Raw genomic sequence first — 12525 nt, 5'->3', positions numbered from 1 at the left:
CTTGTGAGTTTGTTATTATTATTGTAGGTTTTATTTATTTATTTTTTTTGAGACAGAGTGTCACTCTGTCACCCAGGCTGTAGTGTAAAGGCATGATCTCGGCTCACTGCAACTTCCGCCTCCTGGGTTCAAGTGATTCTCCTGCCTTAGCCTCCCAAGTAGCTGGAATTACAGGTGCCCACCAGCTAATGTTTGTATTTTCAGTAGAGATGGGGTTTCACCATGTTGATCAGGCTGGTCTTCAACTCCTGACTTCAGGTGATCTGCCCACCTCGGGCTCCCAAAATGCTGGGATTACAAGTGTAAGCCACCATGCCCGGCCTGTTGTACTTATTAAATAACATATTTGGAATTTTTTTTTTTTTTTTTAAGACAGAGTCTTACTTTGTCCAGCCCAGACTAGAGTGCAATGATGCAATCATAGCTCACTGCAACCTCAAACTCCTGGGCTCAAGCAATCCTCCCACCTCAGCCTCCCAAGTAGCTGGGAATACAGACATGCATCACCATGCCCAATTTATTTATTTCTATTTTTTGTAGAAGCAGGGTTTTGCTATGTTGTCTGGGCTGGTCTTGAACTCCTGGGCTCAAGTGATCCTCCCGCCTTGGCCTCCCAAAGTGCCAGGAACCACTGCACCTGGCTAAATAACATGCTTTTTAAAAAAGTGCATGCCATAGTATTTGACATTTGTAAAAACACTAAAATATTATTATCACCCTCAATGTGAATTAGCTCTAATTAGCACTTTAGCACTCAAAAAATTCCACTAGGATGGAAATATGTCCTCTTATTAGTTCTAGGTGTTAACCCACAGGCACAACTCTCAACTCTTTTTTGCCTATCCTCCTGAAAAGATGACACCATGTCAAGTTCATCTTAGCTTCCCCTTTGCACATGTGGCACAGCACACATTAAGGCACAGTGCAGTATAGCAGTTAAGCTCATTCTCCTGGACCCAATTAAACTTGGAGTTGAATCCTGTCTTCTTCATTTAATTTTTCTGACTCTTAGTTTCCCTGTTTATAAAATGAGTTAAAAGTAAAGGTATCTACCTCATGATGTTATTATAAGGTTTTGATAAAATAATGGATGCAAAGTTTTCAGCATATGCTAATAAAAGCAACAGCAAACATTTATATACTACTTACCATGTGCTGGGCCCTGCTTTAAGCACTCTGCATGTATTAACATGTTAAATCCCCATGTCAATCCTATGATATTGGAGCTATTACTATCTTCACTTTGCATATGTAGAAACCAAGATAGAAGGCCGGGCGCGGTGGCTCAACCCTGTAATCCCAGCACTTTGGGAGGCCGAGACGGGCGGATCACGAGGTCAGGAGATCAAGACCATCCTGGCTAACACGGTGAAACCCCGTCTCTACTAAAAAATACAAAAAACTAGCCGGGCGAGGTGGCGGGCGCCTGTAGTCCCAGCTACACAGGAGGCTGAGGCAGGAGAATGGCGTAAACCCGGGAGATGGAGCTTGCAGTGAGCTGAGATTGTGCCACTGCACTCCAGCCCGGGCAACAGAGTGAGACTCCGTCTCAAAAAAAAAAAAAAAAAGAAACCAAGATAGAGAGAAATCAATAACTTGTTCATGGTCATATTAATGGTAGGTAACTTGGCAGAATTAAAATCCAGGCAGTTGACCTTCATCCTGGGATCTCAATCACTGTGTCCTTTTCCTTCCCAATAGTATGCGGTTGTCAAATATTTGCTATTACTACAGTAATCAATAAGTATTTGTTAAAATATTTAATGAATCGATATCTGCTGAAGTATTTGTTTATTATTTACTATACATTATTAAGTAGCATATTTTATTATAGGCCACAAAAATGGACTCCTTTGCTTACAAGTTTTTGAAGAAATTCTCAGATTCTGCCTACCCAGATAATTAATAAAGTGTATACTAGGGAAGGCAATTCAAAATATGTTCCCATGTACTATAATAGCTGCCATTTGTATAATTAGATTTTAAAATAATTTAAAATAAAACAATGGTATATGATTTGTTGCAAATGACTGACTTCATCTAAAATATACATCATCACCTATTTCAAAACCTTTACTTAACTAGGAAATAAAACTACCGGAGGCAACTTTGAAAATAGTATGAATAGTCTTAATAATACTCTTAAAAATCATAAATCAAAACATATAACAGCTTGCTTTCATAGTTTGAGGTTTATTATTATGTTGCCTAAACTGCAATGTAACATTTCAAATATGAAACATAAAATACAAAATCATTTTTTCCTTGGATAATTTAATAGTTAGACATACCTCACTGCACTTCACTTTATTGTACTTCACAGATACTGTTATTTTTACAAATTGAAGGTTTGTGGCAACCGCAGGTTGTGAAAGTCTATTGATGCCATTTTTCCAACATGTGCTCATGTCGTGTCTCTGTGTCACATTTCAGTAACTCTCACAACATTTCAAACTTTTTCATTATTATTATATCTGTTACGGTGATCTGTGATTGGTGATCTTCGATGTTATCATCATAATTGTTTTGGGGAACCATGAACTATGCCCACATAAGATGGTGACCTTAATCAGTAAACCTTGTGTGTGTTCTGACTGCTCTGCCAGCCACCCATTTCCCCATCTCTCTCCCTGGCCCTGGCCCTCTCCACTGTCTGAGACACAACAACATTGTTAGTATGACAATTTACCCTATAATAGTCTCTAAGTATTCAAGTGAAACGTAGAGACACATATCTCTCACCTTAAGTCAAAAGCTAGAAACGATTAAACTTAGCGAGGAAGGCACACTGAAAGCCAAGATAGATCAAAAGCAGGCCTCTTGATTCAAGTTGTGAATGTGAAGGAAAAGTTCTTGAAAGAAACGTAACATGCTATTCCGCTGAACACACAAATGATAAGAAAGTGAAATAGACTTACTGCTGATAGGGAGAAAGTTTGAGTGGTCTGGATAGATCAAACCAGCCACAACATTCCTTTAAGTGAAAGCTTAATTCAGAGAAGGTCCTAAGTCTCCTCAATTTATGAAGGCTGAGAGAAATGAGAAAGCTGGGCAAGAAAAGTTGGAAGCTAGCAGAGATTTGTTCATGAGGTTTAACGAAAGAAGTCATCTCAGGTCGGGCATGGTGGCTCATATCTGTAATCCCAGGACTTTGGGAGGCTGAGGCAGGTGGATCACCTTAGGTCAGGAGTTCAAGACCAGTCTGGACAACATGGTGAAACCCCATCTCTACTAAAAATACAAAAATTAGCTAGGTGTGGTGGCAGTCACCTGTAATCCTTGCTACTCAGGAAGTGGAGGCAGGAGAATTTGCTTGATCAACCTGGAGGGGGAGGTTGCAGTGAGCCAAGATCGTGCCACTGCACTTCAGCCTGGGTGACAGAGCAAGACTTCATCTCCAAAAAAAAAAAAAAAGTCATCTCTGTAACATAACAGTACAAGATGAAGCACCAAGGGCTGATGCCAAAGCTGCAGCAAGCTCTCCAGAAGATCTGGCTAAGATCATTGATGAAAGTGGCTACACTAAACAACACATTTTCAATATAGATGAAACAGCTTTATGTTGGAAGATGTCAGCTAGGACTTTCATAGCTAGAGAGGAGGAGTCGATGCTTGGCTTCAAAGCTTCAAAGGGCAGGTTGACTCTCTTGTTAGGGGCTAATGCAGCTGGTGACTTTAAGTTACATGTTCATTTACTATTCGAAAAATTCTAAGGTCCTTATGAATTATTCTAACTGTAACCAGATGCAATGGCTCAGGACTGTAATCCCAACACTTTGTGAAGCTAAGGCAGGAGGATTGCTTGAGCCTAGGAGTTCAAGGCTTTAGTGAGCTATGATGATCTCACTGTACTTCAGCCTAGGCAACAGAGCAAGACCCTTCATCTATGAAAATGCAAATACAAATAAATAAATAAATAAGTGTACTAAATCTATAGATTTAGAAAATGCGCTCTATAAATGGAATAACAAAGTCTGGGTAACTGTTTACAGCATGGTTTATTGAATATTTTAAGTCCACTATTAACACCTACTGCTCAGAAGAAAATATTTCTTTTTGAATATTACTTCCGGTTGATAACACAATTGTATTAGTCCATTCTCATGCTGCTAATAAAGACATACCCGAGACTAGGAAATTTATTTAAAAAAAAAAGAGGTTTAATGGACTCACAGTTCCACATGGCTGGGGAGGCCTCATGATCATGATGGAAGGCACGTCTCACATGGTGGCAGGCAAGAGGACATGTTCAGGGTAACTCCCCTTTATAAAACCATCACCTCTCCTGAGACTTACCATCACGAGAACAGCATGGGAAAAACCTGCACCCATGATTCAATTACCTCCCAGTGGCTCCCTCCCATGACATATGGGAATTATGGGAGCTACAATTCCAGATGAGATTTGGGTGGGGACACAGCCAAACGATATCATACATGGTCACCCAAGAGTTCTGATGGAGATGTACAAAGGGATTAACATTGCTAACACACGTCTTCTAACATGCTATCCACTCTTCAGCTTGTGGGTCCAGGAGAAATTCTGACTTTCAAGTCTTATTATTTAAGAAATACATCTCATAAGAATACAGCTGCCATAGATAGTGATTTTTCTGTTGGAACTAGGCAAAGTACATTGAAAACATTCTGGAAAGGATTCACCATTCTAGATGTCATTAAGAACATTCGCAATTCATGGGAAGTGGTCAAAAATCAACATTAACAGGAGTTTGGAAGATGCGGACTCCAACCCTCCTGAATGAGTTTGAGGAGTTCAAGATGTCAGTAGAGGAAATGAAGTGCAGATGTGTTAGAAATAGCAAGAGACCTAGAAGTGGAGCCTGAAGATGTAACTAAATTTATGACATTTTGATCTCACGCTAAAACTTGAATGAATGAGGTGTTGCTTCTTATGGATAGGCAAAGGGTGGTTTCTTGAGATGGAATCTACTCCCAATGAAGATGTTCACAGCATTGTGGAAATGACAACAAAGGATTTAGAATTATATAAACTTAGTCGATAAAGCAGTGGCAGGGCTTGAGAGGATTGATTCCAATATTGAAAGAAGTTCTACCGCAGACAAAATGCTACCAAACAGCATTACATGCAATATATAAATCTTCTTGAAAGGAATAGTCAATCTATGTGACAAACGTCCTTGTTGTCTTACTTTAATAAATTGCCACAGCCACCTCAGCCTTCAGCAACCACCATCTGGATCAGTCAGCAGCCATCAATATCCAGGCAAGACCCTCCACCAGTAAGACAATTATCACTCAGTGAAGGCACAAATGATCGTTAGCAATTTTTAGCAAAAAGGATCTCTTACATAAAGGTATGTACCTTTTCTTAGATATCATGCTATTTCACATTTAGTAAACTACAGTATACTATAAACATAACTTTTATATGCACTAGAAAACCAAAAAACTTGTGTGACTCGCTGTATTCCAATACTCACTTCTTTGAGGTAATCTGGAACTGAACCCACACTATCTCCAAGGTATGCCTGTATAAGAGACTGAACCTGCTGCTGTTTGACAGAGGGAAGAACGGTTCTTTTATTGTTTTATATAAAAATGCCATACTTCCTTTACAAAGCAATAATTTGCTTTCCATGCAATATCAATAAAAGTAATGTGATTATATTCATTTTTCTAGAGCTTCATCCCTTGCTTCCTTTTCTCTTCTTATCCTCATTTATTTTCTTTCATCTATTTTTAATTTACATTATCTTGTTGCATTTCAAGTATCCATATAAACTGCCTTATTATTCCTGAAACAAGATACAATTATATTAATGTTCTGTGAGCAAAGTACAATGAAAGGTATATGTAACATTTTCATTTAAAGGACTTTGCAAACAGTAGGATGCATCTGATGTTTATTGCTTTATTTCATTCATGGACATCTGAGAATCTTCTTGAGTGGATGTCTGAATATAAAAAATAATTATTATACTAAACTGAATAATGGCTCCTAAATATATCCTAACTCCTGGAACCTGGAAATGTTACCTTGTGTGGAAAAGAGTCTTTTGCAGATGTGATTAAGTTAAAGGTCTTGAGAGAGAGAGAGATTATCCTGGATTATCCAGGTAGGCGCTAAATGAAATCACAAGTGTCCTTATGAGAGAGAGGCAGAGGGAGGTTTGACACTAATAGAAGAGAAAGCAGTGTAACCATGGAGGCAGAGAGATTGGAGTGACGCAGCCCGAGAAGGTCGGCAGCCACCAGAAGCTGAAAGAGGCGAAGACCTCCAGAGGAAGGGCAGCCCTGCCGATACCTTGATTTCAGCCTAATGATAGTGATTTTGGAATTCTAACCTTCAAAGTATGAGACAGTACATTTTTATTGTTTTAGGCCACAAAGTTTGCGGTAATTTTTACGGTGGCAATGAGAAACTAACACAGTTATTAATTTGAATATATGCAAATGTTAAAAAGAGACAGTTTTCCTCGTAACATTAAAGACATTGGGAAAGGCAAAAAAACAAAGTTATTTCCATTTAGAATAATAACATATTGAAGGGTAGTTTAAAAGGATCAGGAAGTTTTTATTTTAAAGGACTACTATATGTTTCAGGAAAATGCTACATTTCTAACCCAATTCCCTCTCTAACACATCAATTATCTTAAAGCAAAATTATCTGGTACCAGTGGAAAGCAAATAGGAATGCCATTCTCCTGTGGACATCTCTCTCCACATTGTTTTCCAGCTCTCCTCAGTGAACCGCTCCACTCATAATCCCACTTCCTGTTTTCTGTCCTACCACCGCCCCTGAAAGTTCTCTTGTTTTGCTGGAAGTAATCTATTACTTTACAAAGCCAAAGAACATATTTGCATAATTTCACTTATGGGAAAGTTGCTAGCACACTAAGTTGCTGCACTTACTGAGCTATATGGGCGAATCATGTCCATAACGCCTTGGTGGCTTTCTGGACAATATGAGGTACAACTCATCAGCACCTGCCTGCTTAACCTCACTTATCTTTACCTGTCTCTAGATTACCGGGCAGAAAGGTAAGCCATCTCCGCTCTAGATAATTCTAAAATAAACTGTGCCGAAGGTGGAAACTTACACTTTGAAAATCACAGAACTGTCTTATCTGGAATCTAAGAGGGAAATCATTCATTTAGCCAGAAAAATGTGCAAGTGGAAAAAAAGATTTATCTTTAATATATGCTATAAACAGTTTGTGAGAGGTTTTTTCTTAAAGAACTCAATATGTCTGCTTCCTAAATAACAAAAACTCTGAAAATGAAAATCTTAAAATGCTAGGCAAATGAAGATTTAAGAGGTAAGTATCTTTCATTTGATTGTACAAGTAGGAAGCTGGGGTCATCCTTGACACTGCCCTCCTTCACATTCAATCCAATTTTGACTTTTCTTAAGTTTTTTTTTTTGTTGTTGTTGTTGTTCTCTTTCTGTTTATCTTTTTTGAGGCAGAGTCTTGCCCTCTCACCCAAGCTGGAGTGCAGTGGTATAATCACAGCTCATGGCTGCCTCGACCTGCTGGGCTCAGGTGATCCTCCCACCTCAACCTCCCAAATAGCTGGGATACAACATGCACCACCACACCTGGCTAATTTTTGTATTTTTTTGTGGACACAGGGTTTCACCATGTTGCCCAGGCCGGTCTCAAACTCCTGGGCTCAAAAAAATCTGTCTCCTCCAACCTCCCAAAGTGCTGGAATTACAGGTGTGGCTGGCCTTTTTTGTCTTTTTTTTTTTTTTTTTTTGAGACAAGGTCTCACTTGTGTCCAGACTAGAGTGCAGTGATGGGATTTTGTCTCACTGTGGCCTCAAAATTCTGATCTCAAGCAATCCTCCCACTCCAGCCTTCCAAGTAGCTAGGCCTACAGGCACATGCTACCACACTCAGCAAATTTTGTTTATTTTTTGTAGAGATGAGGTCTCTCTATGTTGTCTAGGCTGGTCTCGAACTCCTGGGCTCTAAGTGATGCTCCTACCTTGGCCTTCCAAAGTGCTGGGATTACAGGTGTAAGCCACTGCACCTGGCCTCTTATTTCTTAAATCTGTTCACTTTTCTCATATCCATTTGCCTTTTTACTAGTCTTCTTTACACCCAAAGGTTCCGTCCAGTCATGAGGGGAAAGGAAGGGCACCACAGGGCAGCTGGAGATTCAGGTGGGGACTGAAGTTTACCTTTTCTCCAAAAGTCATAAGCTTTGAGTGAGAATGAGTCCCTCACAGCATCAACTTTGCTACTTTTTACCTATCTGGCTGTAAACAAGGAATTTATTAAAAAGTCGTGGCAAAAATTGCCATTACTTTTGTAACAATCTAATACCTTCCATGCTTGTTTCCTCTCTGTAGAATGGGAATGAGAACATGAACTACCTCATGGGACTGCTGTGCACAGGAAATGAGTCCATCAATACACGCAAAGCACAAAGAACAGAGACAGGCACACAATAAACAATCTGCTCTTCTGATTATTGCATACTAGGGTTATAGTTTTTCAGGCTCTCGCTGCACTATGAGGCGGTTTCTTAGCATTAGCATGCAGTGATTTTACACGTTATTTTTCAAATAGCTATCAAATTAATACTTGTCTCTTCCTCTACTGCAAATTTTATGAAGCAGATACCAAGTCTGTCTTTGCTCTTCTTAGCACAGTGCTTGGCAAAGGAAAGCACTGAAATATTTGTTAAGTAAATCTTGGAACTAAAGCAAAGCAATAAAGCAAACCAGTGACACCAGTGGTTACCAGTCTGTAGTTTCGGATGTCTTCAGAAGTTGTATGAATGCTTCCCATCTGCTATAGTTCTTCTCCAACCTCACTAACAGAATTACCCCGGAAGCTTTCAAATATACCCATGTTCAGGCTCCAAAGATTCCAGTTTGATTGGGATGGGGTTGGCCAAGGCCAGTACTGAAGACTCTCTAAATTCTAATCTGCAAGTCAGGTTGGAAATCTCCGGTGCTGCTCCCACCAGCTTCAGTTCTGGTGTGAAGGCCTCCAACCTGACCTCTGCTTTTGAATTTGACCAACAGCCCGCACCCTCGGTTGAATTATCCTTTCCTATCTACATAATAGAGGAAAGAATATGGGTAGCGGCAGCTTTATGGGCAGGACCTAGGCAGATGGAACAAACGAGTAAGGTTCGTGCTGTTCAGACAATTGTAATCCTGGCAGCAAACCTGTTGGGCGACTCCAGGCCCACGCACTCGCCAACCCACACTCATTCAGGGCATTCTGCCCCTAGAGGGCGAGCGCATCAGGTCATGAACCTCTTTTTTTTTTTTTTTTTTTTTTTTAATGAGATTTTATTTATATTAAGAGCCAACACAAAGTTTCCTACAGTGTAAGAGTGGTGGCGATGACTGCCTTAAAGGCTGAACTCCGCAAGCCATACCTTCTGGGCGTTGCTCCCCAAGGTAGACCACTGAGTCCGTTTCCTTCCCAACTGTCTCTCGCTCCACATCCGCCCACCTCTGCCCCTTTCCACGGTCCGTTTACCCCCATTCTTGAACGGTGTCATCGGAATTCCCCAACCCTGTTCAAGTGTGACCCCAAGATATGAGGCCGCCCTTCGTGAAGCCACCGCAGGTTCCTCCGGCGGGCAGCCCGGGAGCAGGGAGCTGGGTTGCCGGGGGCCCCGCGCGCCACGGGAGGCAGAGGTCGCGCCCCGATCGCGGGAAACTGGGACTCATGTGTGAATCTGCTGGAGGTCAGGGGGCCGGTAACGTTCACCTGGCCTCCGAAGGCAGGTCCCCGCACGGGAAGCCTCTGGCGTAGCCGGGCTGCGGAGCCACCCCGTCGGCTGACGGTCCCCTCAGTCCCTAACTTGGGACCCACAAGCCGCGAGTCCACGGCCCTGGGCGAAAAGAGTAACATTCCCTCCCCACTCGCTCAAGGGAAAGGGAGCGAAACACGCTTTCCGGACCCGGCACAACAGGTCCTTTGGACACACGCGAGGTTGGGAAGGCCGGGGGCGACTGGCTGCGGAAGAGGGTAGAGCATTCCACCAGCGCATTTCCTGAGGAGGGGCCTCTCCACTTACGGATCCCCTGTCACTTTACTGATCCCCAGACCCACAGCAAATCCTGAGTTTGGGGAGCAGGCATTATACCGAAGGCGCGGGTGGAGTGGAGTTCTAGACGCGTAGAATGGCACCAGTCTGTTCTGTCCGAGAGCTAAGTTAGGAGGTGCAGGAAAAGAGCAGTTATGCGCGCCCCAGGACCTGACTCTCGGGGCGATCGGCGTCCACTCACCTTGTGCCTGCGCCTCCATGGTGGCTGACTTCGAGCTGAGGGCGGCGGGGACACCCCGGTGCTTCCCAGAGCAGATGGCAGCTGTGCTCAGCCTCAGAACGCAGCTGGCCCCGCCGCTCTCTCCCACTCCTGGCACGCGTGTCGCGAGCGCTGCGCGGAGGGGGTTGGGGACGCAGGCAGCAGCCACTGGCCGCTTCTGGTTACCTCCGCCCCTTCCAGTCCACCTGGCCCAAACCAAGCTGGAAAGAGCTCGCCGCTGGGCGCCACCTGCCGGCGCTCTGCACAGCGGGCGGAAGGCACCCACTCCCGGCGCTATACGGACATACCGCAGAAATATTGCAGATTAGGTTCCAGACCCCCGCAATAAAGCGGGTATTGCAACAAAACGAGTTGCACTAATTTTTCAGTTTCCTAATGCATATAAAAGTTACGTTTACACTATGTGTAGTCTATTAAGTATGCAATAGCATGATGTCTAAAATGAGCAATGTACATACCTTAATTTAAAAAGATATTTTATTTCTAAAAAATGTTAAAGATCATCTTTACCTAATGGGAATCTTTTTGTTGGTGGAGGGCATTGCTTGGATGTTGATGGCTGCTGACTGATCCCGGTGGTGATTGCTGAAGGCTGGAATAGCTGTGTCAATTTCTTAAAATGGGACAATGAAGTTTGCTGCATCAATTGACTCTTCTTTTTATGAAAGATTTTTCTGTACCATGCAATGCTGGTTGATAGCATTTTATCCACAATATAACTTTTTGCAAAATTGGAGTCAATCATCTCAAACTCTGCCATTGTTTTATCAACTAAGTGTGTATAATTATAAATCCTTTGCTGTCATTTCAACAATGCTGTGAACAACTTCACCAAGAGTAGATTCTATCTCAAGTGACCACTTTCTTTGCTTGTCTATAAGAAGCAACTCCTAAACCATTCAAGTCTTATGAAATTGAGCAATTTAGTCATATATTCAGGCTCCACTTGTAATTCTAATTCTCTTGCTATTTCTACCACACCTGCAATTACTTCCTGCTTTGAAGTTTGAACCCCCAGAGTCATTCAGGAGGGTTGGAACCAACTTCTTCCAAACTCTTGTTAATGTTGACTTTTTGATCTCCTCCCATGAATTATGAATGTTCTTAATGGCATATACAATGGTGAATCTTTTCCAGAAGGTTATCAATTTACTTTGCCCAGATCCAACAGAAGAATCACTATTTATGACAGCTATATCCTTACAAAATTTATTTCTTAAATAATAAGGCTTGAAAGTTAAAATTACTCCTCTATTCATGGGCTGCAAGATGGATGTTGTTTTGCCAGGCATGAAAACAACATTAATCTCTTCTTACATCTCCATCAACTCCTGAGTGACAAAGTGTGACATTAACCAGCAATAATAATTAGAAAGAAACATTTTTTTTTTGAGCAGTAGGTCTTAATAGTGGACTTAAAATGTTCAATAAACCATGCTGTGAACAGATGTGCTGCCATTCAAGTTTTGTTATTCCATTTATAGAGCACAGGCAGAATATATTTAGCATAATCCTTAAGGGCTCTAAAATTTTCAGAATGGTAAATCAGCATTGGCTTCAGTGTAAAGTCACCAGCTACTTTTGCCCCTAACAAGAGAGTCAGTTTGTCCTTTGAAGCTTTGCAACCAGGTATTGACTTCTTTGTAGCTATGAAAATCCTTGATAGCATCTTCTTCCAGTATAAGACTGTTTCGTCTGTATTGAAAATGCGTTGTTTAGTGTAGCCACCTTCATCAGTGATCTTAGCCAGATCTTCTGGAGAACTTGCTACAGCTTCGGCATCAGCCCTTGCTGCTTCACCTTACATTCATGTTATGGAGATGACTTCTTTCTTTAAACCTCATGAGCCAGTCTCTGCTAGCTTCCAACTTTTCTTCTGCAGATTCATTACCTCTCTCAGGCTTTATAGAATTGAAGAGAGTTAGGGCTTTGCCCCGGATTAGGCTGTGGTTAAGGGAAGGTTGTGACTGCTTTGATCAGGTTTGATCCAGACCATTCAAACTTTCCCCATATCAGCAAGAAGACTGTTTCACTTCCTTATCATTTGTGGGTTCACTGAAGTACCACTTCTAATCTCCTTCAAGAAGTTTTCTTTTGCATTCACAGCTTGAATAACTTGCACAAGAGACCTAGCTTTTGGCCTATCTCAGCTTTCAACATGCCTTCCTCACTAAATTTAATCATTTCTAGCTTTTGATTTAAGGTGAGAGACAAGTGACTCTTCCTTTCATGTGAATACTTGGA

The 12525-nt window shown here is 41.7% G+C and overlaps 1 protein-coding gene across 6 annotated transcripts in view; it reads right to left on the bottom strand.

The window, feature by feature from the left end:
- Positions 1-10494, bottom strand: part of TPD52L1 (TPD52 like 1) — a 102447-nt gene extending 91953 nt beyond the window's left edge. For 5 of the 6 annotated variants that reach the window (XM_015137317.3, XM_015137320.3, XM_015137321.3 and 2 more), the window contains exon 1: positions 10243-10494. In XM_015137317.3, coding sequence (XP_014992803.1) covers positions 10243-10261 — 19 coding nt within the window. In that variant the 5' untranslated portion in view covers positions 10262-10494. 6 annotated transcript variants of the gene reach the window in all.
- Between the last annotated feature and the right edge of the window lie 2031 nt (positions 10495-12525).

This window comes from Macaca mulatta, chromosome 4 (genome assembly GCF_049350105.2).
Source record: "Macaca mulatta isolate MMU2019108-1 chromosome 4, T2T-MMU8v2.0, whole genome shotgun sequence".
In the NCBI taxonomy this organism is placed as follows: Eukaryota; Metazoa; Chordata; class Mammalia; order Primates; family Cercopithecidae; genus Macaca; species Macaca mulatta.
The sequence above is the reverse complement of the archived record's forward strand: the minus strand, read 5'-3'. Positions and strand labels throughout refer to the sequence as shown.